Genomic DNA, 26,998 nt, shown 5'->3' on the forward strand with positions numbered 1-26,998 from the left:
AGGTTTAGGAAAAATATCTTAATTTATGTTCCAATGATAAACAATTGAAAGGTTGCATTGAAACAACATGAGGGTGAGGGTAATAATTAATCCTAATAAAATGAGTATTATGACAATAATAAAGCATACTAGGTGCACTTGATGAAAATTTTAGGTCGATACACATCATTAATTACATTACTCATCTCAACTATTTCCTGTTGTCTCACTGTAAATAAATAATTACAGATCTTTTTGTGCCATTCAGAATGAACAGCTCTTAATATCTCATAGATACGATTACTGAACACACAATGAGGAATGTCCACATGATGAAAACATCATCAACTCCACATTTTTCCATGCAACACAATAAGCCTGGGAGCTACAAAAACACATGATTGTGAACACAGTCATGCAGGAAAGCAATGGATCACTAATGAGTGGAAGTGTGTGGCCTGACGCACAGGCTGTGGAACCAGACGGAGAAGCAGGACACGAGAGACAGCCAGTGGTCTAAAAATAGACAAATCCAAAACATCGAAACGCTGCATTTAAATTATGCATTGAATCCAAAATGTCAGCGCAACAATGCCTGCGGTAATGAATAGAAATCTCATTGAAATTCATTGGAATTTCCTACGGCAGAGGGCGGAAAGGAGACATCAAATGATATCTGAGCGGTGCAGTTCAGCATCCCAGAGGAGCCTATACTTCTCCGAATGCTTGTACTTTCTTTGGAGAAGCGTCAAGCTCTGAAACTGAGACTGCATTAACATCCTCACCTCCTCTGCCCAGAATAGAGAAAATAGTGCAGATGCTCATTCAGCAGAAGAGTTAAATAAGAGATATGAGATTGGGAGAGAATTTGAAGACAGGAACAGGGGACCGAGACGTACCTTACAAAAAAGTACTGATTAGCAAGTGATACTAATCAAGTACATACAATGATAATACATTATATTACAGCGGTATATATGCAGTTCTCTAAAGTACTTCAAGGAACGCTGTGATATAGGTCTAAAAACATGGTACCACGGTAGCACAGCAGCACAACCCTTTGATAGAAATTCACTAAATTTTATTTGTTGTTTATTTATGCATTTATAAATTTTATTAGCTTTTTTATAGTTATTAGTATACAATTACTACTAGTCTATAAATCCCTAAATGGCCTAGGAACTCAATACAGTCCAGATTACTGAATACTGTACAAACCTAACAGATCACTCAGATCATTAGGATCAAGTAAATGAGAAACTCCAAAAGTTCAATCAAAGCAGGGTGAATCCGCCTTTAGCTACTACACCTCCTGCTGCTGGAATCAGCTTCCAGAAATGATCAGATGTGCTCCAACATTAGGCACATTTAAATCAAGACTTAAAACACATCTGTTTAGCCGTGCCTTTACTGAATGAGCACTTTGTTTTGTCTGACAGTTCACAGTTCACACTATGTCTTTCTTTTTCATTCTTTTATAACCTGTTTTAACACATTTGAATCAGTTTTAATCATTTTAATATATGTCTATAACTTAATTATTTGGCCTTATAAATATATATCTAAATCTATCAAAGACAGATACTTAAGTACTGCATGAATGATCATTGTACTTTGAAGTTGAGTGTAAAGTTATAGGTAAATTTTCCCTTCTTTTTTATTATTTTTTTTTAATTTAATTTCAATACATATTTATTTTAAGGAATATTAAGAAAAGTTAAAACAAACTAAGTTTATTTATTAAATAAATAAATAAATAAAAAGACAAAAGTCAACAGACTTCCTAAACTTTAAATTAAAATAAAAAAATTAGAAAAATAGCTCAATGCTTTTGAGTAGAAGGTTAATATTGCTCAAATGGAAGGACACATTTCCTCCAACCTTTAAGCCAGGGTAGTCCAAACTCGGTCCTAGAGGAGCGGTGAACTGCAGTGTTTAGTTCCAACCCCAATCAGACACACCTGGGCTAGCTAATCAAGCTGCGGTCACACTAGAGTTTGTGTGTGCGAAATTCTGTAGTACGGCGCTGTGAAAAGATGCGGGATTAAACAAAATGATTGGACATTTAAAAAAGCGAGTGATTGGTCCATGTTTTAAATTTCTGTCCAGAGACGTCATGTTTGATCTTCGATTGGTCTCACACAATCATGTGATGCAATTTCGTTGGTTAGAGTTCACCAAGCTTGAACTTTCCAAGGCAGCGAACTGCGAAACTTGTCGCATGAACTTGTATATCCAGTCTGATGCATTCCCGTGCGTATGAACAGAAGACTATGGGAAGAAAAGTCCGGTGTGGCCGCAGCTTTACCAGGCTTTTTAGAATCATCCTTGCAGGTGTGTTGAGGCAAGTTGGAGCTAAAATCTGCAGGACACCGGCCCTCCAGGACCAAGTTTGGACAACCCTGCTTTAAGCAATGGCTAACAGAACTTTTACACCACTTGACCTAAGAAAAAATACATTATACTGTTAAAAGTTGTACTGATATGTTTTTCTTAATTGATTTCTCATCACATAAAGAAGATAGACCCTTCAGTTATTTTAGAACAGTAGAATTTTTTTATTTAATTAATTAATTTATTAGTATTTTATTTTTATAATATTAATATATTTTTATAAAACCAAAATGTATATGTGTGAGACAGGTTTTGTTTGTCTGTTGTCTAAAAAAAAGAAAAGCTATTTGTGCTGCATGTTTCATGTTTACATGTTCAATAAAACACCTTTGAGTAAAAAAAAAATAGCTCAAACTATGATTAAGAATCCAAGGAAAAGCAATCCATAAATGCATATGTATGTTTCTTCAAAATTCCAAAAGACATTAACCATCATTACAAATAGAAGAACTCATCCATTCACTGCAGTTTCTGATCTTCGTGATGAATTCTTTAACAGTAGTGAATAAAACAAGCAAACGCAGCACTTTCCCTCCCGAGTGGAGATACAGAAATACAGCAAAAAAAAAAAAAAAAAAACGCTGCAAGAGGAAAGTGAATGAATGAGAATAACTGGGAATAGAGACCATGGGAGCAGGTGAGAGAAAGATACAGAGAAACAGGCTGAAAAACAGAGGCCAGCAGAATCAGTCAAGAGAAACTGAGCATAGAAAAGCCTGAAGATTAATCCTTGGAGAGGGAAGAGGCAGGGCTCTGAAACAGCCCAGATAGATGAGAGTGTGTTTGTGTGTGTTTATGTGTGTACGAAGTCTCCTGAACCAGCAGTTCTGGTACTGCAGAACCCAGTGGTCTGTGACAGAAGAGAAACGACAACACAAAACCAGAGAGAGAGCGAGAGAAAAAGAGAGAGAGAGACAGAGAGAGAAAGAGAGAAACAGACAGACCAAAACAAAGAGATGCAAACAAAGAGCGAGAAAAGTGCTTCATTACAATTCACACAGCATCACACAAACCTACCATACTGCATCAAAAACTGAACAATTATAGAAACACAACTTCGCCGAAAGCTTCATGTAGCACTGAAAGCATGTTGTGTTTTAGCATATGGTTATATGTTTATTAAATATTAGGTAATTATATGAAAGTAGCTTAGTATTAGAAAATTACTAATTTAAAAGCAGGTCACTTGGTATTTTAAAGTTGCCTAATAATATGTTGAAAACTTACAATGGGTTTAAATACATCAAATATTGGAAAACAGTGTGATTTTCTCAGAATATGTACTCAATATTATAATCATTTTGCAATGATTTCGATAAGGTTCGTATAAATCAATTCAATGCTGTAAACTTCAAGTCTGTAAACCCCTCCCTCCAATAAGCTAGGTCTGCTCGGATTAGTCAGCTGGTCAAGTCTGTTTTGATATGTCTTTGTGTATCTATTCTGTGTCTGAAATAAGTGTGCCTGGTCTGAAATCAAGCACTCGTGTTTCATGCAAATAAGTAACTTTGATTATGTTGACTAACACCGGAAGCAAGCAAACGATTCAAATCTATAACGATTCATTAAGGTGATTCAGAGTTGACTCTTTCTTTTGGAGGATGATAACTATATTTATCATACACCTTTTGATAAATGACTCTGCAGACTGTTTCCACTGAAAACCTCTATGAACTGCCCTTTAAGCACTGCTAATAAGTCATCAAAACATTGGCTGAGTAACAAAATCCACCACTACCATAACTTTAAAGTAAAATTTGGGGGGATGACTGTTGGGTAGTATCAGGCCATCGGTGGGCTTCTGTCAGGCTAGTTTGTTTGGTGTGCTCCACACGTGGCTTGCCCACTTTTGCCCGATTCAGCATTTAGAACTGGCATTGGACATCAGTGAAAGAAAGTACTTTGATAGGCTGTTCAGCCATGAATCAGAGCGTAAGAACAAAAATTAAAGCAGCGAGCCAAAAGGGAATACAAAGAAGTCTGTCATTTCACCTTGATTTTTAAAAAATTGCAAACAATTTGGATTATTAGGTTATTAGACATATCTGCACAAGAACCCCTCTGTGTTAAGCAAGCATTACTGTAAAAATTACTACATAAACACTGCTTTGTGTTGTATGTGTGCAGCACTAGATCCAGTTTCCCTTTGTTTAATGACAATACAGACTACTGCCACCTACAGGTATGGAGAGAGACATGTAGACGTAGAACATACATTCTAGTTTTAGTCGGCTGGCATCTGTTTGGTGTGTTCACACACAACATGTGAGGCGACAAGTCAGCCAGTTCTTTGATGTTGAGTGTCCCAGACTTTAGGGAATTACTGTTAGAGCTAATACATTAATACTAATAGTGTTCACATTATTATAATTAATCAGTGAGGCTTTCTATTTGTAGACTATTAGCATCATTTCCCAATGGGAAGATAAGAATGACAGTATAAACCGCACTCTCTTCATGTAAACAAATAGAAGTCGTAAATGATGTCGGACATTAGGGAAAAATTAGGGAAAAAACTGACATTGCAATAATTTGTTTTTCTGCGTTACATATTGCGATATTAATATAATTTCATAAGATGATTTAAATAAACCTATAAGGAACACATTCATAATTTTACATTGTGATCATTTTTTCAGTGAGTGTTCATTATAAAAGTATATTAATGATAATAAATTACAGTCATATATGAACGTAATAAAACAAATATACAAATGAAATATGGTGCAAATATGATTTTCTGGAAAGTCAAACAGTATTGACTTCAAATGTAAAATAACAATGTAATCAAATGTAAAATAGCACTGCATAGTCTTTATTGCGATCAAAACACAATTCACCTTTGTTAAAGCTACAAATTGTATAACTTCTTGTGCACAAATAGTTTAAATTAGCTTGAAATGTATTAGTCACATGACTTAAAAATCTATTTGTTTACTGTAGTAGGATTAAACTTGGTTATTTTTATTGCTGTTAAACTATTTTTTGGGTAATTATAGTCACAACTTAAATTTACAGATTCTGCGTGATGAATATTGCATATTCGCAAATTGCAATAATGATGCCGAAACAATATATTGTGCAGCCCTACCGTACATCCCCCTCATAATGACTACAGACCAAAACTTTGCTACAAATGGCATAGCCATCATCCTTCCAAAAATGACAGTAACCAGGTTGAGATACCCTAGCTTTACTTTTCTAAAGCTTTTTTTTCTTATGTTTTAAACCAAAAGTGCACACAACACACACAACTCATGCAAACTCACAGACAGGGTCTGCACTCACAAACATGCGCACAAACACACACTATGCAAATATATGAAGATACACACTTAAAGTACCTTCACCACTCTGAGCGACTGATGCAGAAGACACTAAACCTGAAGAAACGCAAACAGTGAGTATTCATCAGGTGTAACGACGGCACACACTCAAACACACACAAACAAATGTGTCAATCTGTCTTACCCAGGCTCCGGTTGCTAAGATACTGCCGCAAACTGACATTTCCGAGCTGATTGGGTTGAACCCGTCCCACTTCCAGAGCTACAGCTGTATCATCGCCCTTTAGATCCAGAGAACAGCAGACTGAGTAAACCTTCATAACCAGCACCGACACCTGCAGACACACATAAATCTGGAATTAGAAACCAAAATGATCAAACAATCAACAACTTCCTAAATCTCAAGGTCACTGCTTAGTCAAATTGGTAGTTGATCACTAAAAAGTTGAAAAAAGAGGATTGAAAAGAGGTTATTACAAGGTCTTTCATGGGTTCGTCTATGCTCTGAGAGGCAGCGCTGATGGCGTCAGGTGACTGAGCTTCATCTGCCTCCTGAGCAAGAGTCACAGAGCCGTCTGTGGAAATACGTTCATTCAATGCCTCCTTAAAACCAGAGATCGATACATCATCTGTAACAAAATAATTGTGCATATTATCATGTTTGTTGTATTTAACAGCAAATACAGGGTCATATATAGCAAATCTCTTTCCCCTGACATAAATATAGCCTGTGATTAACGATATATAACGATAAAACTTAAAGATCCCATGAAGTGTTTTGAAATGTGCATTTCTGCTCAATGTATGAAATTATTTCAACTGAAACTTCAACTGAGCTCCTCAGGGAGTGAAAAAAAAAAAACAGCCAATAGCATTTCCTTTTTATCACAGCTCTGACAGCGAATGTGGTTGAGCGAGTAGGGTCTGTCTGTGGACTGCAAGACAGGGGCTTAACATGAAGAATCAAAGCTTGTACAGTAGTAGAGGCGTAGCTTGAAGTTATGGAGATCCACATGTCAAAACTATGTTGTTGGCAGGATGGCCCTGTACCCATCAGGTATGAACATCTACACCTACTCCACACCTAAACCCAACCATAACTGTTATTAACAACCCTAAACCCAAACATGATAGCTATTAGCATCTACTAAATCCAACCATCACAGTTATTAACATGTACTTACCCCAACCATTACAGTTATTAACATACAGCCACGAGTTGAGGATTTCATACTTAGCGTGATCGCCATTGTACTGTTATTTGCAACCACAGGGGGGCAATGCCGAGTAGGCTAACTGTTATGAAAAAACGGATAAAGTCGTTGCACGGTGGAGTTGCTAAATGAATGAATATAACAATATATCAAATGAATAGTTTGTGGATAAATTTGGAGAAAACTCCTGAAAACTTTTGATGACAATGTTCTCTGGTATGTCGTTGTGACATCTTGCATGGTTTAATTGGATCTTGATAACAGCAAGTTATACTTATAACTTACTACAAGTAAGGCCTCTTCATGTTACGCCACTCTCTTGGAGTCCGCAGATACACTTAGGTTGAGCTCAAGCACATCAAATGAAAAGCAAATGAGAAACATCTTGAAGTGATGGGACATCTCAGATACTATAGAACATGTGATTGGCCACAAGATTTGATGAGAAATTGAGTATGTGTAGGCCCACATGGAATCTGCAGGCGCAGATTTCCACAAAATTCCGCAGATTTTTAGCCCATCATTAATTTTGTTTATTTACTTGAGTAAATGTGTGTAAATCTAAATTTATTCAGATTTTACATTTATTTCAGTAATATTATTGACTAATGTGAAAATGTTCATTTGATTTATGTACAATGCAGTTTGTACAGTAATATTTTATTATTGTCTTATATATTTTAATATTATATTTATATGTCTTTTAGTAGATATATTATATGAAAGACTTGCTTTGTTTACCAAATAATCTAATTGGATTTGCATTTTAAACATTAAATAAAAAATATATAATTTTTTTATTTTACATATTAAGGTTTTAGTTGTGATACTCTTAAAATAATTCCGCAAAAATCCGCAGATTTTTACCAAAATTCTCAGTAGAAAAAACAAAAAACGTCCGCAGATTCCGTAAGTACGTGGTGACATCAAAATATAAATTATTCATTTATGCTGCTGAAGTGACAAACTGTAAGTTTTGGATGTTTATCTCATCTAAATGAAAATCTAGTAACAGTTTTGGAGAACATATTTTATAGATATCGTTAAGACTAACATACTGATACTAAGCTTTATTTTAAATTCAAAGGTACGTAAATTAACGCTTTTTTGGTTAAGAACAAAAAAAATTCCTACAGCTCCAGCAAAGGAACAAAAATGACACAAAAAGATTTATGCTGCAATACTGCCACCTTGTGGTGACAAACGTAAAATGAATCCACTGCCTGAGTGAAATGTGTTTGTGCATGTACCTCTGTCCAGCAGGCTGTAGCTGTCACAGTCCTCTAGTAGATAGCTGTCCATGGAGAGATCATCCAAAGACTGTAGTGAAGGACTTTTCTTCATATTCTTATAGGACACTGAGAAACTTGACTGCGACTTGCCCTGCATCAAACGACCACTGCAGAGTACAGGCACAAGAAATAGCAACGGTGAGTTCTAGCACAAGTGGATGAACCTATCTTTGCTAACATAAATAAAAAAAAGAATGAGACCAATACAACAACAACAACAAAAAGAGAGTTTGGGTGCAAGTACGAAACAATTCTTGCAAAATCAAAACACCAATCAGCAATCGAATCGGCAAACCCTGCAGACGTCCACAGTCCTACACACATCACTACAAGGGACAAGCTAGAGTGAAATGATTACAGTCACAACACCACAGTTTTGTCCACAAACATTCACGCATACACAGATGGCCACAGAGTCCTACAGAGGGTGTCTTACATGTTGGATATGGAATATAAGGAGGTAGACCTGCTGTGCGTGGAGGATAAGAGGTCAGAGACCACTGAAAAACTGCCTTTCCTTCAGAAGAGAGAGAGTGAACAAACACACATATGCCCAGAGGTCACATTCAGTCAAACAATACAGTTGTGCATTGTGTTTTACTCTCAAAACCACACAGACATCCTCTTATAACATTTAATGTTATTTATGTGCATGAATTACCTTTATATTTAGTTCTAAAACACAGCAACAAAACCACATTCCTGGAATGAAGACCACTTTAACGCAGTAAAAGGTGTATCTCTAAAATGTGACAATACCCTTGTTATACAAATTCTTAACCTCATGAAAGCTTGAAATCTAATCAACCTGTTGGACACAAAACGGGACACACTACATTCTATATTTTACAGGCTCCGCACCACTTACTTTAAAAACTTGCAACTCCTGTGGCCTTAAAGGGATAAATAAAATTCACTATTACAAAACTGGTTTCAAATCTTTGTTAGTTTCTTTTCTTCTGTTGAACACAAAAGAACGTTTTCTGAAGAAATGGCAATCATTGAATTTTATAGTAGAAAAAAATGCTCTGGAGGCGACAAGGTGGCTCAGGGGTTAGCACTGTCGCCTCACAGCAAGAAGGACACTTGCTTGTGGTGGTTTTGGAGTGTGAACGGAGTTAATGCGAATAATGGGAGATGGAAACATACTGGCCAAATAAACTCGCACGTAGCAAACATTACACCCAAATTACATGAACTAATCAGCTGTCTCTATTAAGCTTGCCTTGTTTACTGTTGGTTGATATGTTACCAATACTACAGTCAGTTGCTCTAACTCTGTCATAAATACTCTCATGTTGCATATTAAGGCAACACGGTGTCACAGTGGGTAGCACGTTCGCCTCACAGCGAGAAGGTTGCTGGTTCGAGCCTCGGCTGGGTCAGTTGGCATTTTTGTGTGGAGTTTGCATGTTCTTCCCCTGTTCGCTTTGATTTCCTCAGGGTGCTCCGGTTTCCCTTACAAGTCCAAAGACATGTGTTATAGGTGAATTGGGTGTGCTAAAATTGACCAAAGTGTATGAGTGTGTGCGTGTGAATGAGTGTGTGTGGATGTTTCCCAGTAATGGGTTGTGGCTGGAAGGGCATCTGCTGCGTAAAACATATACTGGATAAGTTGGCGGTTCATTCCCCTTTGGCGACCCCAGATTATTAATGGGACTAAGCTGAAAAGAAAATGAATGAATGAATGATGCATATTATTACGTGCAATTGTTAAGGGCAGGTATGTCCTGCTCCAGGGGCAGGTTGCACCAGAAGTGCGCAAGTTAAAATGTAGCCTAGTTGTGACTGAAAGGGACACTAAGTTACAACTTACGCACTACTAATAGTTTTTATGTTGCACCACTGAACTTAGTTTAAACGTAACGCTAAATTTCAACTAAAAATTTAAAGCAGCACTCCTCACCCCATGTATAATGCTGGAAAAGAGATGATGATCAGATCTCCCTCTAATCACAGCCTTATTTTCCTTCAGTTTGAGTTTCTTTCAATAAGGGTTTTGTGTTAATTTTATCCATCAATTAAAACGAGAATTTCTTCATGATGGAGTTCTTCTTCCTGTTCTTTTCTCTTTTATGTGTAGGATAAAAAAAAAAAAAGTTTAACGATTTGATAAATTAAAGTGTATTTTTGCGTGCATTAACGACTTGCGATGCAGGTATGTGCATTTTGTTACAGTGACTGACTGTTATGTAATGCACTGTGAAAATGTAATCTGTTGTTTCATTTTCATAGGACAGTTATTTGTAGATGCATTAGTTGCAGAATTTTAAATCAATTTAACAATTTAAATGCTTTTTATTGGGTATTACATCATTCAATGCGACTTTGCAGGACTTTACAAAGAGTTTTCGACCTACTAACTATGGTTTGCCTTAAGAACATGTGGTGCAACTGAAGTAAGAACTAGCTAACTAACTAACTAACTAGCTAACTAGCTTACTAACTAGCTAGTAAGTACTAAGCCTTTAGTGTGGACTTTACCTTCCAGTTTAAGAAATAAATTTCGAATAGCTAGTGCAACCCTACCCAGGAGATAACTAACTTGTTCCAACACAATTTTCTGGAATATTCCAGTAGGTCTGAAGATGTCAATTAGCTGATTGGGCAATGTTTAATTAGTTTTAGGGATAAAATTAGTATTAAGGTGCTGGGATTCTCCAAGAACAGAACTGGGCTGGGTTATATGGGTTATATATTCAAAGTGTATTTACTACTGTGGTCTTGTGTGGCTCATAAACATTCATTTTGCACACTTTAATGAAAGGTACACTTTGGTCAACTGTCCAGCAGTCCATGAAACTCTATGGAGAACACAAAAAGACCTATGGGGCAGGACGAAGTAGCTCTACTGCAAATTTGTAAATAAATAAAATAAAAACCAGGAGGAAGGAATTGGCAGTTGTGTTCTATATGCACAAACAACGCAATACCTGGACATGGACTGAGGCAATCTGGCTCCCTGACTCTTGTCATTCCATTCCCTTGAAGAAGTGTCAGAGATGGGATCTACCACAGCCATTCCACTTTGAGAGGTTTCATTCTGCTGTCCTTTGGCTTCAGATCTGCTAGTATCCCCATCGGGGGATCCTTCCCTCAAGTCCTTCTTCTCCTCGGATGGCACCCTCCCTCCAGAAGCCACGCTACTCCTCTCATCCATAGATGTTTTTCTCAGAGCAGAAGATGAGGAAGGAAGGAGCGGAGATGTGTCGATGGAATTTCTATCTGCACAGAGGAGCTGATCCACATTTCGAGTACCCTCTCCTGCAGCCGAGGGTCTCTCATGTCCCTCGCTCACCTCACTCCCAGCTTCAAGAGTGGCTCTGCTTTCTGAAGGCGAGACATCAGAGTTCAAGGGGCTGGTGCTTAAATCTGGTTGGGGAATAGGCTTTAGGAGAAGAGCAACTTCTGCACTTTTCATAAGCACACCCACACAGGCACTAAAGGGTTGTGTAGGACCCAAGCGCTTGGAGCCGTACTGCTCCAGATCTTGCTGAATAGTGCGCTGCAGAGTTTTCACAGCATGTTGCAGCCTGAGCAGGAACACATACTGCCCGTGGCTCACCTGAGCGCTCAGGTGTTTCTGAACATGCACTAGCACCTGCACATCTACTTCATTTGCTGAGCAAGCAAGGGGAAGAGATGAAGAGGAGTCACTGAATAGGCCATCTAGAGACTGTGGTTTGTGGAGGCCATTGCTTGGTGTGTCGCTGGGAGATGCATTAGTGCTGTAGTACTCTTTAAGAAGCTTCTTCCTCTGCAGACGATTGGCCATCTCTGCTGATTCACTGCGAGGCAACAGTCCTGACCCTACTCTGAGTCGCTCAAGGTGCTGCGTGTATCGGGCAGGGTGGCATACCCAAAGTGTCAGAGGAAAGGAGTCCACACAAGGTGTGGGACGACCTCGGCCACTGCGGGACCCCTCATAGTCCACCCAGAACTGAGAGAAATGCATGGCCCACAGGTCGGTGGCTGCTGGTGTTTTGAGGGCATTGGTGGAGAGAGATGGTGGAGCGAGGCCGCGGTACACATCATGAACGCGCGTGTCCTGTTCATGAGCGTGCCGCTGGAAGACAGAATGGAGCACAGAGAAGGAACTTGGGGCTCGAGGGAAGGTGGAAGAGAGGGAGGTGAAGAAGGGTTGCTCCTGGAAGGCCTGCAAGAGGGCTTCCAGACTTGATCGCGAGCATGCTGAAGAGTGACGCGTGTTAGTGGCTACCATCTCTGAGGTCTGAACTGACACAGAACGGGGCTGGTCAGGTTGAGTTTTCTCGTGGTCTGCAGGGATCACCAGCTACAAACATTAAAACACAAACAGTTTATTATCAAGTTTACATTATTAATATGCAAAAAAGATGCTGAAAGACATATTCAATAGAGTTCCTCAAATCCAGACATGCAGATTTAAGCACTAACTCCAAATAAACCTCTAAGCCATGTGGTATGATATGGTTTAGCATGGCTTGGCTCCAATTGCATTTCAACTGTAGTTTTGTACTGCTTAAAGTAGGAGGGATTATTGCTATAGTTGTGCCACCTTTAATAATGTCATTTGATTTTCATTCTAGGTCGTCCCATCTACTCTTTGGCTATCAACAAGAGGAACATCGAGACCTTATCTATTGATCCTACCATTACAGGTGTCTTTTTTGCAGCGATCTAAAATCAGTTTAGTTTTGGGAACCAACAATGCAGCAGTGGCAGCTTCTGACTATTTAAATATAGCAGGTTTGGTATCTCATGTGATGAATCCAATGACAATCGTAATGGTAGTGATGATTATCTAGAACCAATCGGTGATCAGCAGAGTGTTCATAGGACACATTTTGGTAATGTCATGACTGCTTGGAACCTGATCTGAGGTGGTGCAAAAAAATACCACTTACAAGTACAGTATGCAGAGGAAAAGTTCCCAAAAATTGAGTCATACCAAACTGAACCATGCCATGCCCTGCTGGTGAAAAGTGTCTACAATAACTCAGAAGACACGTTTATCTTTCTCTCTATATTCGAATTTAAGTTACATAGTGTACAACCTCAATTTCTGAACCAAAGTTAATTGCCTTACAATACAAAAACCTAAGCAGCTTGCTAACGCCCTAATGTCTACATCAACAGCTAGGAAAGGGGTTGCATCATAGTCAACATGAGGTACCTTAGATGCACATAATCTGAGAAACAGCTGTCAATCCAAAATTCACAGAAAGTTTACAACCTCAATTAAATGTCTACCTTAAGCATGAGTCCATCCACTTTGATATCTACATGTTCTTCAGGCTTCTGTGAGTCATTGAGTTTGTACAGATCCATGAATTGCTCCAAACTCTGCCGAAGGTCCAGTGCGAACAGATTAAGCCAAACCAGACTTCTCGAGTCAAGCACCAGTTGTAGTGCGTTCAACTGCACATAGAGGTTGGGACAAGGGACTGCAGGGAGAGAGTGTGTTCATTGTCAATTCAGAGAACGCTTGAGTAGAAGCAGAAAAAGCTGAACATTCTGATGGATGGGATCCCTTCTGTTTTACCTGGATAGTCCTTGCCATCTGGGAAGTAGTACTCTGTGAATTCGGCGTGAATAGCCGGCATCTCTTGGGGGAGATAGAGGGATTTCTTATTGCAGGATATCATGGTTTGAGGACTAGAGCGTGGCTGGTCTGCTGAAGACACCTTTAACATAGTCAAATATTTTTACTTTTAAATGGTTTCTCATCAATGCAAATTTCATCATTTACTTAGTAACAGAATGACTAGATCTGGAATACTGGATGACTGATCTAACATACTTTGTTATTTTATATCAAGCCTGGCACCACATTACATCGTATCTGCATGCGAGTCAAGTACACCTAAGAGGACTAAGGGCACTTTTACACCTGTAGATCAATTGGTTTGTTCCGAAACAGGGATTAAATTGTTACATTGTTGCACTTTGTTCTTGGTGTAGTTCGCTTTCACACGGCAAAGTTTCTAAACAGACCAAAACAGCTAAAACAAGTCACGTGCGAGTAAACTCTCCTAACATTGGTCAGAGTCCCGCTCAGCTGTCATGCGTCCTTATTTTAATTTATGACGATAAGCAATAAGACACTATATGCGAAAAGCTGCACTTTAATTTTGAATGGTGAAACCCACAGACATCGTCACCAAATACAAATCAGAGTAAAGATTATTCTTACACAGCCATTGGATACAATTATGCATTATAGGCCTTACATTATAGAAAGAAATAACAGATAAACCCAGACTGCTGTTTGGTAAATTTTCCTAATGGATAAGCAGCTCTTGTTAATAGTTCAGCTTGCTTTCACTTTCGTATTTGACATTAAACGCACATTTACCTACACTACTCATCATTCTCTCTTCATATAGCTGTATGCCTATCCATAATACACTGTGATATAGCCTAGTTCGTTAGATCGTATTGCTTTCTCACAACAATTGATCCGCTCCAGAGTTCGCTTCAATCGAGCAGAGATCACCTCATTCTGGTAATCTCAGACTGATTGTTTTGGTGTGGATCAGAGTGAGATTGCTGGAATAACATATGCACTACTGGGGGAAACATGCCAGGTTCCGAAACAAAAGTCTAGGTGTGAAAGCACCTTTAGACCATAGAATAAAACTCATATGGGCTTACTTTTTTCTTTTTTTATTAAAGCTCGTACTTTAAAACTGATTTCAAATATTTATTAATTTTAAAATATGTCCAGAGTGCCGTTTAAAATACATTTTATATTTAAACATTTAAGTTTTAATAACCAATAACTAATTTCTCTAGTCTTTGCCTTGAAAACAGTACATAATACTTTTCTAGATATATTTCAAGACACTAATATTGAGCTTAAATTGCAATTTAGGGACGTAACCAAGTTTATTAGGTTAACAAGGCAAGTTAGGTTGATTAAGCCAATTTGGCTAAAAATTATGACCTTCATTTTGTTTGTTTTTAATTAAAAATATGCTTTTATTCCAGCCAAAACAAAACAAATAAGACTTTCTTCAGAAGAAAAAATATTATAGGAAATACTGTGAAAATGTCCTTGCTCTGTTAAACATGACATGGACAATATATTTTAACAGAATAACAATTTCACAGGGGGGCTAATAATTTTGCCATTAAGGCCACATGTCCATCGAAGAGTTTTTTTTTTGCACTACAGAAACGCAAACACTGTTAAAGAGTGCCCAGCGCTGACAACAGAAAAAAAAAAGATTTGATAGACACTTGCCCTAACCATATATGTACATTTCCCCCAATACAAACCTGATAGATGCTAAAGTCTGCCATCCGCAGCACTATTGAGCTGGACATAAGTTGGGTTCTCGGTGGAGTAGGGGGTGAGAAGGAAGTGCTGGAGCTGGTGGAGATCTTTCCTGTAGGGAACACACACAAACTCAGACATCACAATCACAGTGGACCATCTGCACAAACCGCAGCCATGTGTTTGTGAGGCACCTCAAACGCACACCAGAGAGGTACCTGTCTCCAGACACCAGCAGCAGTTGGCCGTGGGAGAGAGTGGCCACAAGCCATCAGGGCCTGAGTCCAGCTCTCTAACCAATATCCCTCCACCCTGCGCCTCTAAGACAATGGACTGATGGACTGGGGACACAGAACCCATTACGCACAAAACCTCTCAAACTAGGACAGGTGTAAGCTGCTACCAGGGAACACTTAAATAATGACCAAATGTAAAAAATGCACACTATAGATTTCAAAATTAAAGCCATAATCACAAACAATAGCCATACTGCACTACTGAGCTAAGAAAAAGTAGCACTTCAGCTAAAGGCCCTTTTACAAAGACTCTGCTGCACTCTCAGTGGCCACATGGAAAACTTGTGCTAGCCATGAACACTTCTGCTACCCATAATTGTGTGTCTGAAAGTGCCCTACAGTCTTTGTGAAGAGCCCTTAAAATAAAGTGCCATAAATTCTTGTTATAGAAATAGCGCTTGGAAGGGAGAGATATCCAGATCTATGAATCTATGAATGACAGCAGTCAATCAAATAATCAGTGTCTAGATCACATTTCAACCAAAAATCCACTATAAAACAATAAATCAAATCATATTTTTGTAGTTTATTTGTATTATTTTCATGTCTAATATACATTTTGTGCCTAATTCTTGTGTCCACAAAGCATCTAGAAGTGTTTTATTTCTCATTTCCACAACAGTACTAATGCATTGATCCAAAAACATGACACTAGGTATGTTTCCATCCACAGACACAAATTAAATTTATGGGCAAAACAGGATTATTGCATAAAAGACGTGCAAGTAAGGCAGCGTTTCCATATACGTAGTCAAAGAGAACAAAATCGTCACTTTCTGATTAACGGGCGCCAAATATCAACAGTAAAAACTGAATCTGCTGTGGTAGGAGAAACTGCGTGAATCTTTTCTTTATTTAATGAATAATTTGCACCTCAAAAGACAAATTCCGTGCATGGTAATGTTTGAAGGTGTGAGACGCGGAGCACAGATGCTTTTGATAGTTCTGGAGTTAATTTATAATGTAATAACACTAATACTGATACGGTAAAGGCGTTTTCGAATGACCAAAAAAACATTTGAGATGTTTTACAGTGTGCTCAGCCTGCTGGGAGAGTATATTAAGCTTTTCCTTTTTATGCTGGCTCTCCTCATTTTCCAAAAGAGGCAAAAATCGCCTTCAAAACTTAGTCAAGACTTGCTCCAAGATTATTGGTTTCTAGCAGAGAAACAAACACAGCAGAGTTACATGAACAGCACATGATAAGGAAAATTCAAAGTGTGATAGGAGATGATTCATATCCTCTGAAGCCTTTTTTGTATTGTTGCCCTCTGGAAGAAGGTTTAGAAGCATTAAATGCTCTTCTAATACATATATATATATTCAACCTTTGTTCTTGAGGCAATAACACTTTATAACCTTAAGTTTTACATTTTTAATGTATGGGTCTGTTCTCATAGCTGTTTTTAGTACTATTTCTGAAGTTATTATGAAAGATGGATTGTGTTTTTTAATATTGTTTAATATTATGATTTGTCTCTTTACTGTGTTTGTTGTATCATGATGCTACTGCCCCTAATTTAATCGTCCATGGTGGGATTAAAGAGCCCATATTATGGGTTTTTGAAAATTCCCCTCCATGTAGTGTGTAACACAGCTCTAAGTGAAGTGAAGTATCCAGCTAAGGCTTAAATCTGTAAGAATACAGTGTTTAAAACTGTTGATTCATCTATAAAAGAGTCGAATCATAGTGCTTCAAACGAGTCGCTTTGATACCGACTCATTAGGTGTTTCGCCATGACGTACGAACGAAACAAAGTTTTTCACGTGCACGCGCAAACCCGGGAGATTTCAAACCTGAGGCCCCGCCCTCTGACGCAGTAACCCAGACACACACACACACACACCCACAAACACACGCACACCCACAAACACACGCACACAAACATGCCGGTCGATTGAAGTCACACAGCAGATGGATATATTGAGTCTCTACCCAAAGATGAAACCTCAGCATTATAACCAAGCAGTTGGAAACTTCTGGAAGCTACATGCTACAAAGAATACTTCATCTGAGTTTGTTAAAGGAAGGATCAGTAAAGAGTAACTGATGGACGTCAGGATGGGTTTCTTCCTACATTTCTCAAGTGTAAGTACGTGCGGTTAAAGTTGTTGCCTCGTTTACTCTAGCTTGCAAATGTATTTAGTTGTGATTTGTTACTTGTAACCGCGTGTACTGTATCAGGTTAACTGGATATATTATCTTATCGCGTGCAAAGTCACGTTAAAAACGCGACGCGTGCTGTTTGTTTATGGAGCTCCGTGCTAGAGTTCTGCTCCCGCGATTTATTCGGACATGTATTCCCGCGCCGCAGAAATCTGGCGCGGGGAGAGAGAGAGAGAGAGAGAGCGAGAGAGCGAGAGAGAAAGCGAACGAACGAACGAGCTTTGTGTACTTTGTGCTGTGTGTGTGTTTTTATCCAGACAGCTTGGCTGTCTGGACTGTATACTGGGTGATATTTGGTTGTGTTCTCCGCTCTAGCGGGACCGGGCGCGGCGGGCAGAAAACGGAGCGGGTTCTCAGGCTAAAACCTGGCGGGTGCGGGCTGAAGCGGGAGCGTTGTCATCCGGAGGTGTGTGTGTGTTTTTGTGTGTGTGTGGTATGGCGAGTACACGACTGTCTCCTTCGTTCGGTTATCCGTGGCACTATCCACTGGCCATAGTGTGGCAGCTAAAGTCCACGCCTACACTATCGAGCGTGTATGAACTGTGATTACTTTTTAAATTGCTGATTAGCTATTGGCCATTTCCCTCTCTGACTGAAGGCAGTCGACCAATCGCGACAGACTGTCATCGGTCCAATCAGCGCAGATTAGCTCCGCGCTAAGGAGGGGTTTGGGAACAAATGAATCACTGGACGATTCATACAGGAGTCGCTGGGATAATTAGGTAAAAATAAATGCAGATTATAAGACCATGAAAGTGTTTTTTGACCTTGCATGCATATTAGACTGTTGTTGGAGACCCTTACAACCAAGATATGACCTTATTTCATGTATAATATGGGCTCTTTAATAAAGTTGTTAAAACTAAAAACACTAAAACTGTTACACACATTTCTATCATCACAGGATCTCTTACAACAGAATCCCATGACTTTTTTAGTGCACATACTAGAATTTATTTGATAATAATATAATAATATTTGACTAGATATTTTTCAAGACACTTCTATACAGCTTAAAGTGACATTTAAATTGACTAGGTTAATTAGGTTAACTAGGCAGGTTAGGGTAATTAGGCAAGTTATTGTATAATGATGGTTTGTTCTGAAGACTATCAACAAAAAATATAGCTTAAAGGGGTTAATAATTTCGACAATTTTTTTTTATTTATTAAAAACTGCTTTTATTCTAGCCGAAATAAAACAAATAAGACTTTCGCCAGAAGAAAAAATCTTATCAGACACACCGTGAAAATGTCCTTCCTCTGTTAAACATAATTGGGAAATATTTAAAAAAGAAAATAAATTCAAAGGGAGGCTAATAATTAAATTAATATGGAAAATGAAAAGCAAAAAAAGCTTAATTGTTCTAAAAACACTTCCCTAACTGCAAAATATAAGACTTATGAGTGCACAAAATTGGTTCTTAATTATTTCTTGGATTTTTGGGTCAAATATAATCCAGACATTAGGAAAGGAGTAATGACATTCACCCATTTTTCAGCAACAGTGAGCCAATCGGAGTCTGCTAACAGGCATGCTGTTCTCACCGTGCTGAGGAGAGCCCTGGGACTGTCCGCTGACTGCGTTTTTCAGCATATCGACATTAGACTTAAACTCGTCCAGGAGAGAACGCGCCCAGGTTTCACGAGATTTTGTTGCTTCGCCATAGTGCATCCAATGCAAACAGCCCTCACCTGAGACACAAAAAGATCATCTTTTAATAATCATAACACTTTCCTCTTCAAAAGTATAGTACAAATAATGTATTTAATGTATTACCAGCTTTGTGGAAAGGGTAATAGTCTACGCTGATAGAACTAAAAGACAATTGCATTGCACCACCATCCAATCTCTTATTAATTCCTGCAGATTTCAAAGAAAAGACGTATTTTAGAATGACAACACCAAACGTAAATGTTAACTGTATTATGTGTGAACATGTGGTACCTCTATCCTTGGCATTGGTGTCATCGCAGATATGCAGGTCCAAGTGTGTGATCTGGAGGTGGTGTGACGTCTCACGAACATCATAGGCGGTGAAGAGCCGTGCCATGGAAGCGGTCTGATCTGCCGCGGCTGAAGCCTGCTGCGTGCGCATCTGCTGGGCTGTGGGGGGTGCCGGTGTCACCTGAAAACATCAATCAGCCGTGACTAAAGGTTTGATAATACTAAACATACAGACATCTGAAAGGGAACAATAAAAGATACAACCAGTAGGGAGCAGCAAAGCAGTATTTTAAGAATCGAAAGCATATATTAAAAAAAAGAGGTAGTTGGTGGTGGTGATTGGGGTAGGAGGCAGGGAAGAGTCCTCAAACTCGCACCTGTGTAGTGTCAGGGGCCATGCTCTTCCTTTGCGAAGCGGATTTCTCCATGGATTCACTAAGAGACTTAGCGTACTGCACCATGGCCTTGAGCTGAGAGTCCGTCAGCACCCAGAGCAGGTCATCCAGGATCAGAGTCAGCTTTGATGCAATCACATTACAGTCCTTCATCTGGAAAACACATACGTGTATAGAGCCAAGATGAACATTGTGTTATTTAAATCAATAGAGAAACACATATTTAAAATAGTATATAGTTGGAGGGAAAATTATTAGCCGTCCTGGGAAATGAGTTCTTCTCTAATATTTCCCAAGTGTTGTTTAATGAAGAGAAGTTGTTGTTTTTTTTTCTATAATTTTTTTAAACATAAGATTTTTAAAAACTAATGTATTTTGTCTTTGTCATGATGACAGTACAGAATGTTACTAGTCATTTTTAAAGATATTAGTATTGAGCTTAAAGTGCAATTAAAATGCTGAATTAGGTTAATTAGGGCAACTAGGCAGGTTAAACAAAATGTGTAAAACTAGTAACTAGGAACATAATTGGATAGCAGTGGTTTTTCTGTATCCAATCAAAAATAAATAAATGAATAAATAAATAAATAAATAAATAAATAAATAAATAAATAAATAAATAAATAAATAAATAAAAACCTCTTAAAGGGTTATAATATTTAGTATTTTATTCTAGCTAAACTAAAATAAACAAAACTGTCTTGAGAGGAACAAATAAAATAGGAAATACTGTGAAATTCAATATTAAAAACTGTGTGTACAAATGAAAATAATCTTGCAATTAAATGTGCTTGATGTCTTTTATAAAGAAATGCTTATAGTGAATATCACTTGAATTTTTGTTGGTTTTGCACTATTATTTTCCATTCCTAAAGAGATTCCTAAATATTTAAGAATTTGTTGTGGAGTAACTGTATGTAAAATACATGTTTATAAGGTTTGTAAATGTTTGTTTACATTAGCCAATGTCATATTCATTCTGAATAAAGTTACAAAATATTATTACATACTGAAGATTCTTATGAAAACTGCATTACATTATTAAATCAAATTTTAAATTTTTTTTTGTGTAGATATTTTTTAAAATGTGATTTGTATTTGACTTTAATGAAAGCAAAGTTCAAGTTTTATTTCACTTATTTCTTTCATTTTATTTTTATGTTATTTATTTTTCTACAAATAAAGTAGCCTTTTTTATTTTGAGTCATATTTTTATATATAAATACTTCATATGATTTTTTATTTTCAAACATATAAAGCAATTAATTTAAAACATTGTTTGAAATAAGCCAGATTTTAATGCTTTCTCAGACAACACCGTACAAAAATTGACTAAATCAATGAGTCTGTTTGTGTGTGATGCACAATGCGACTGAAACAAAGCCTTCTTCTAATCATCTGCCAATATTCAGACCACCGACAGAGAAACAAATCCCAGCTGCCTGCAGAGCTCAGAGCCAATCCACAGACAAACAACCACGACAAAAACCCAATGCGTAATGAACATATGTGTGTTTACCCTTCTTTTTAAAGTGACTCTGATCTTCGATTGGTTGGTGATGAGGCGGATTGGGGCACTGACGACCTCATGTTCGGTGTTCTGGATGGCGTCTGCTTCAATCCTGATCATCTGCCAGCTCACTTCCTTAAACGTTAGCAACTAAAGCATATCACAGTGTTACCACAACACATAATACACACCACAGTCCCTTAGTGAAAGTATAGGTATGTAAATAAAGTAACCTCTCCTCGTGTGGGGTCCAGGATTCTTGTGTATCGGAGGTCACCAGTGGTCCAGCTGGTGTTGACGCTGTAAACCTGAAGCTGTGAGAGCTCGAAGGATGCATTAAAGGCTTTGGCGCTGATGCGAATCACTATGGAGTTCACAGAGAGAGAGATGCCCTCCACCACTTTTTCTGCAAAACCATATTCACTGACGAAAGAGAAAGAGATTCCAAATAAATACAAGAGTGACAGAATCAAAGATTCTCGTGATATTTGCTGATCATGATATATGGTATTATCACAGTATTGACACAGGGACCATTCACACATGAACGCATCTTTTCATGATTTTTTTAGGGTTTTTTCACCTTTTCATGGAACAGTAGAGATTTGAGACAGGAATTTGTGAGGAGGAGAGAAGGATCGGCAAAGGACCTCGAGCCAGGAATCGAACTTGGGTCACTGTGAGCATGATGTGCTATATATCAATGCATTAACTACTAGGCTATTGATGCCAACTCAGGAATGTTTTTAAAAGCTTCTTCTTCACCATGTTGCCTTAAAATAGGGGTGCCCAAACTTTTTTTTATAAAAGGCCACAAACTAATCTTGATTGAGGGTGGTGGGCCAAAAGTATTACATTAAAATTGCTGAGCTAATTTACAAATTTATTTATATTTAAAAAAAATTGTTAAATTATATATATATATATATATATATATATATATATATATATATATATATATATATATATATATATATATATATATATATATATATATATATATATATATATATATATATATATATATATATATATATATATATATATATATATATATATATATATATATATATATATATATATATATATATATATATATATATATATATATATATATATATATATACATACATACATACATTTTGTTATGAACTTCCTACAATAAAAACAAACATCCCATTTATACCACAATGTAGTTCAATGCATTGTCTTCTATCAGTCAAGTAACAGTATTTATGTTTTAACTAGGATTGGGCTGATAAACAATATTTTATCGAATCATGATAAAATTTAAGTCAATAACAATAAAAAGCTGTGGACTTTTTTTTACTCTATATTGATCTAAAAGCCAATCACACAGCTGAAATTTGTAATAATAGGAATTTTAAAGGGTGTTGATTTTGACCATCGAGATGTAGAAATTCGAGATGAATCGAATTTAATACATTAGAGCTGTACTAAATTTTCAGCCACTGAAAATTTATAGGCAAATATGTTATGCCATATTATAGGAATATTATATTATAGGAAAAATATGTTATGCCATATAATAGAACATCTAATTTTTGTGGCTTCAGTCATTGTTAGGGTAGTCTTTTATACCTGGAAGCATTAACAACTTTGAAATATATATCGTTATCGTTCAGTATGGAAAATAATTATGGAGATATTGCCTAGTCCTAATTTTATTTACAAATTATGATTAATTTAATTGAAACATTTAATTTCAGTTAGCTTTTTTGTAGCTCAACAATTAAACAAACAAACAAAGAAATGGTTATGTGAAATTAGAACTGAAGATCTCTGTTAAATACAATTGACCAAACCTTTCCCATCAATTCCTATCCTCTTCTAAGATGGGACTAACAATGGCTAACATTGGGCCCTAGTTTGGGCATCTCTGCCTTAAAATAAAACATTAGTCATGAGAACTTGCTACTGTAAACAAAAACGTGCAATGTTTGCTCCGGCTCCATATTACTTTTCATTGGTCCACTGCTTTGGTAGTCACACTAATAAGTGGCACTGCATGTAAACTTTTAAATTTACATAATCTTAAAGATGTCCTTGTGTGAGGTGCTGCAAAAGAAACCATAATGATGGTAACGCAAGTCCATCAAGTGCGTTCACATAGAACAACTAAAGTAGCGCATTGGTTGAAAAAACATTTACTGTGTGAATGGCCCCTTAAGCTGCAGAAATGTGGTTGATTTAACAAGTACATAACATGAAAAAAGTGTTTATTGTGTATACACTTTCAGAAAAAAGAAATGTATTAAAGTGCAATAAATAGGAAACTGCACCTAAAATCTCATTAGTCTCAAAATCCTAAAAGGTCTCATTAGTAAACATTATTAATAGATTAACCAGAGCCTCCAAGATCTCTGAATTGAATGCAAAATCAAGCAAACGTTGCACAATTTTAAGGCATTTGCATTTGTTTTTTAATTGATTGTTTTTTACAAACCCGAAGGACTGATTAGCTGCCATCAACATGGAGAAATAGCTAAAGAATGTTTGTTACAGATATTATGCCAATGTTAATTAAATAAACTGAACTTTCTAAGTTAATAGCTCCATTAAATAAAACGTACAACTTCTGATTTCAATAAGTTTAATAATCTAAAGTTAACTAATGGAGCCTTATTGTTATAAAGATTCAGAATGCTTTCAATCAATATCTCAGGCATGTTGTAGGCCAGAGTCATGTAAATACATTTATGTTCGAAAACAGGTAGTTTACTAAGACTTAAAACATTCAGATCTGTGATGAACACTACTTTACAAATACAACAATCAAGAAAGTTCTTGGCAAGATTTTAAACATTTACATGATTAATAAATATTCACAGAATTTTTAAATGCTCACTTTGAAATGTTCGTTATCAACAAGTTTCATTATTGAAAATCAGCAGGTCTAATGTATTATGACCGTTGTGTGGATGTTTTCCACAACACGTACATAGAAACAATATCTAGTGCAGAAAATAAAAACAAACAAACAAACAAACAAATAAATAAACAAAAATAGAAAAAGAAAAAACTATTTTCCATGGTTCTTCAAAGCTCATTTATTTGTACAGGTTTACCCAGGTTTCTTATGAAAACAGGAAGCAGGCAGAGATATGGATCAAGGCGGATTGAGGACATCAGTAGAAACTGACCTTTGACCCGAGGCTGTTGCTATGGGTGATGGGCCGTTGGGAGGGCGGGGCTCATCACAGGTGCTCATCTCCATGACAACTTTATCCAGAGACTGAAAAATATGATTTATAGCGCCAATAATTAATATGCACAAACTACACCAGCCCTTACTGTAAGGAGAGTCTCGAAGAAGACGAAACCAAAAACAAACCACAACAACACAAAACAAGACCAAATAAAGTACAACAAAACAAAAGCAAATAAAATACAGAAAAACAAAACAAAATAAAATAAAGCTAAACAAAATAACATCAAACAATAGAAAACACAAATAAATTAGGATGAGAAAAGACATAACAAATAACAAGACAAATAAATGAAATGCAAAATAAACTAAATTACAAAAACAACAACAACAACAACAACAGTAATAATAACAATAATAATAATAATAATAATAATAATAATAATAATAATACACATTTAAACAATACATGCATGTACACATATTTATAGATATAAAACAATATTAAAGTCTTATTACCAGAGAGATTGGATGAGTCTTTAGCTTGGTCCATGGTATCTGCATAAAAAGATTAAACAGTAATTACATAAACACATACACACAATCGATTAAATAATTAAATTGCAAACTAACATATTACTTTTTACATATAATACATATAATACAAATCTGTTTATCACGGTGGGGTCATTGAAAATTTCATCTGAAATATGTTAATATAATTAAATTGTGATAATATTTTAGGTGGCCCTTTCTATCTGATTTGATCATATGCCATTTTTGTGTTTGTATTATAATAATTTCTATCTATCTATCTATCTATCTATCTATCTATCTGTCTGTCTGTCTGTCTGTCTGTCTGTCTGTCTGTCTGTCTGTCTGTCTGTCTGTCTGTCTGTCTGTCTGTCTGTCTATCTATCTATCTATCTATCTAATAGTAATTATCATAATCCATGTAAGTAAATCCATAGCATCTCTGAGAGCTCCTTACTAATATAACTTCTCTTACATATATATTATTAGGAATGTGTACAGCATGTCTGTCTGTGTGAAAGTCTGTGTACGTGTGTTCTTTTTTCTAGCGTGCATCAGGGAGCATTCAGAAACACCTGCAGCACAGCCAGAGGGTAAAAACAAAACTCTTGTGTTCCCCTTAAATAGAGTCAGATAGGCACAAGAAACATATGCACTCATCACTCATCTCTGAATGTCAAAGTGACGAGTTAAAAAATATGCGTGTGCTTCAAAAAGCTGCAGCGTAAATATCAGCTGATGAAATACACTGAAGCTCATGTTAAAAGAATTGTTCAGTCAAAAGTTTTCTGGTCCAGTTTTAGCGTCTTATAAAACTCAATACTATAATAAGTGTACAGATTTTCTAACTCGTAAACAGGGCAGAAAAAAAATTGAGAAAATGTTTAGCTATTTTTACACAGAAGTAAAAAAATTTCTGATAAAAAAAGTAAAAAAAAAAAACACACATTTTTTTAAGGTTTATATTATGGCTGGGTGAAACAACAAAAATGCCATTTCAATATTTCTTTTCCATATTAAACAATAACGATATATAGTTCGATATAAATTGTTTATAGGGTCAATGAAATGGCATTTTTGGCCAATACGTTTTTGTTGGCTGAAAATTTGGTACATCTCTAATATCAACTCACTTTTAGATTCCCATTGTTGCACATTTCTGCTGTGTGATTGGCTCTAAGATTAATATAAAAAAGATCAGTAAAAAAGTGCAGAGCTTATCAAATTTAGTAGTAATAGTAGTAGTAAACTTTATTGTCCTTGACAGGAAATTTGTTATGGGCATCGTCATATTGCTGCAGACCTTCACTAAAAAAAACAAGCAATAAAAACAATACAAAATAGAGCAGTTACAAAATTTATAATGCTAATTAAGATAGACTCTTGTTAAATAAACCCCCTGAAACAGGTACAAAGGATTTCTTATAACGGTTTAACCTACACTTTGGGACTCTATATCTCCTACCCTAGGGAAGCAGTACGTAATGTGGAAACAAAAAATAAGTTCACAATCCTTTCCACCTGATTGAGGACACAATTCTCATAAAAAACTT

The 26,998-nt window shown here is 36.7% G+C and overlaps 1 protein-coding gene across 8 annotated transcripts in view; it reads right to left on the bottom strand.

Moving 5' to 3' along the window:
* bltp3b (bridge-like lipid transfer protein family member 3B) overlaps nucleotides 1–26,998 on the bottom strand; it is a 73,422-nt gene that overhangs the window by 21,434 nt on the left and 24,990 nt on the right. The window contains exons 3-20 of one of the 8 annotated variants that reach the window (XM_087247103.1): nucleotides 25,431–25,469; nucleotides 24,907–24,998; nucleotides 21,976–22,165; nucleotides 21,752–21,892; nucleotides 20,215–20,385; nucleotides 19,838–20,018; nucleotides 19,670–19,753; nucleotides 19,438–19,584; nucleotides 15,646–15,768; nucleotides 15,430–15,539; nucleotides 13,691–13,832; nucleotides 13,399–13,592; nucleotides 11,100–12,460; nucleotides 8,603–8,683; nucleotides 8,125–8,273; nucleotides 6,138–6,289; nucleotides 5,845–5,995; nucleotides 5,718–5,756 (exon numbers count right to left, since the gene is read on the bottom strand). In XM_087247103.1, coding sequence (XP_087103229.1) covers nucleotides 5,718–5,756; nucleotides 5,845–5,995; nucleotides 6,138–6,289; nucleotides 8,125–8,273; nucleotides 8,603–8,683; nucleotides 11,100–12,460; nucleotides 13,399–13,592; nucleotides 13,691–13,832; nucleotides 15,430–15,539; nucleotides 15,646–15,768; nucleotides 19,438–19,584; nucleotides 19,670–19,753; nucleotides 19,838–20,018; nucleotides 20,215–20,385; nucleotides 21,752–21,892; nucleotides 21,976–22,165; nucleotides 24,907–24,998; nucleotides 25,431–25,469 — 3,547 coding nt within the window. Of the gene's footprint in view, nucleotides 1–5,717; nucleotides 5,757–5,844; nucleotides 5,996–6,137; nucleotides 6,290–8,124; nucleotides 8,274–8,602; nucleotides 8,684–11,018; nucleotides 12,461–13,398; nucleotides 13,593–13,690; nucleotides 13,833–15,429; nucleotides 15,540–15,645; nucleotides 15,769–19,437; nucleotides 19,585–19,669; nucleotides 19,754–19,837; nucleotides 20,019–20,214; nucleotides 20,386–21,751; nucleotides 21,893–21,975; nucleotides 22,166–24,906; nucleotides 24,999–25,430; nucleotides 25,470–26,998 lie in introns of all 8 variants that reach the window. The other 7 variants (XM_087247098.1, XM_087247097.1, XM_087247101.1 and 4 more) reach the window with 7 other exon arrangements.

This window comes from Danio rerio, chromosome 4 (genome assembly GCF_052040795.2).
Source record: "Danio rerio strain M-AB ecotype USA chromosome 4, GRCz13ab, whole genome shotgun sequence".
Lineage (NCBI taxonomy): Eukaryota > Metazoa > Chordata > Actinopteri > Cypriniformes > Danionidae > Danio > Danio rerio.